At 33.8% G+C, this 928-nt stretch overlaps 1 protein-coding gene across 1 annotated transcript in view; it reads left to right on the top strand.

Moving 5' to 3' along the window:
• Pbrm1 (polybromo 1) overlaps positions 1 to 928 on the top strand; it is a 109,174-nt gene that overhangs the window by 71,821 nt on the left and 36,425 nt on the right. The window contains exon 23 of the mRNA XM_026779989.1: positions 335 to 598. Within this exon, the coding sequence (XP_026635790.1) occupies positions 335 to 598 (264 nt within the window). The remainder of the gene's footprint in view (positions 1 to 334; positions 599 to 928) is intronic.

The raw sequence follows: 928 nt of genomic DNA, 5'->3' as shown, positions 1-928 counted from the left end.
AAAAACAAAAAAGAAAAGAAAAATAGAAAATTAGAAACTCTGTTTCAAACATCTTTCACCTACATCTATTTATAAGAAATTAACATGAATATAATTGTGAGAGACCATTTCCTGTGTACTATTTATTTGCATACAGATATATTCATGTTTTTATGTTGCTGGGCTGTTTTCTAAAGATGGTGTTTTCTGAAAGGTTTTGTTCTTAGGTAATAAATGTGCAGCTGTCTGTCATATGCACAAGACCTGTCTAAAGCTTTAAGAACATTTTTTAGTATATGGAAAGTAATTTTCAGAATATTCACATACTTGTGTTATTATTCCCAATTCATCCCAGGAATACTTTAAATTATGCCCAGAAAACTTTCGAGATGAGGATGTTTTTGTCTGTGAATCAAGATATTCTGCCAAAACAAAATCTTTTAAGAAAATTAAGCTGTGGACAATGCCCATCAGCTCAGTTAGGTTTGTCCCTCGGGATGTGCCCTTACCTGTGGTTCGAGTGGCTTCCGTATTTGCAAATGCAGATAAAGCAGATGATGAGAAGAACACAGACAACTCAGAGGACAGTCGAGCAGAAGACAATTTTAACTTGGAAAAGGTATGTGGATAGTAACCATCTAGGAATGAATTTTAACCTTAAAATATTTATTCCAGAAATTAATGTATTCAAACTCAAAAAAATGAAAAGAAAGAACAAGATTGAGGGTATAAAACCTTAGTCAAACAAAGAGGAAGAAACCTGTGGAAAAGGAAAAAATTAATTAAAAGTAATATTTAAAAGTAAGTCAAGGGCCAACATAAAGGCAGGTGGATCTCTGTGAGTTTGTTGACCAGCCTGGTCTACAGAGTGAGTTCCAGGACAGCCTGGAAACTTTGTCTCAGAAAACCAAGAAATAATAAATAAAAGTAAATCAAGGGGCATTGGTGG

This window comes from Microtus ochrogaster, chromosome 6 (genome assembly GCF_000317375.1).
Source record: "Microtus ochrogaster isolate Prairie Vole_2 chromosome 6, MicOch1.0, whole genome shotgun sequence".
Taxonomy (NCBI): domain Eukaryota; kingdom Metazoa; phylum Chordata; class Mammalia; order Rodentia; family Cricetidae; genus Microtus; species Microtus ochrogaster.
The sequence above is the reverse complement of the archived record's forward strand: the minus strand, read 5'-3'. Positions and strand labels throughout refer to the sequence as shown.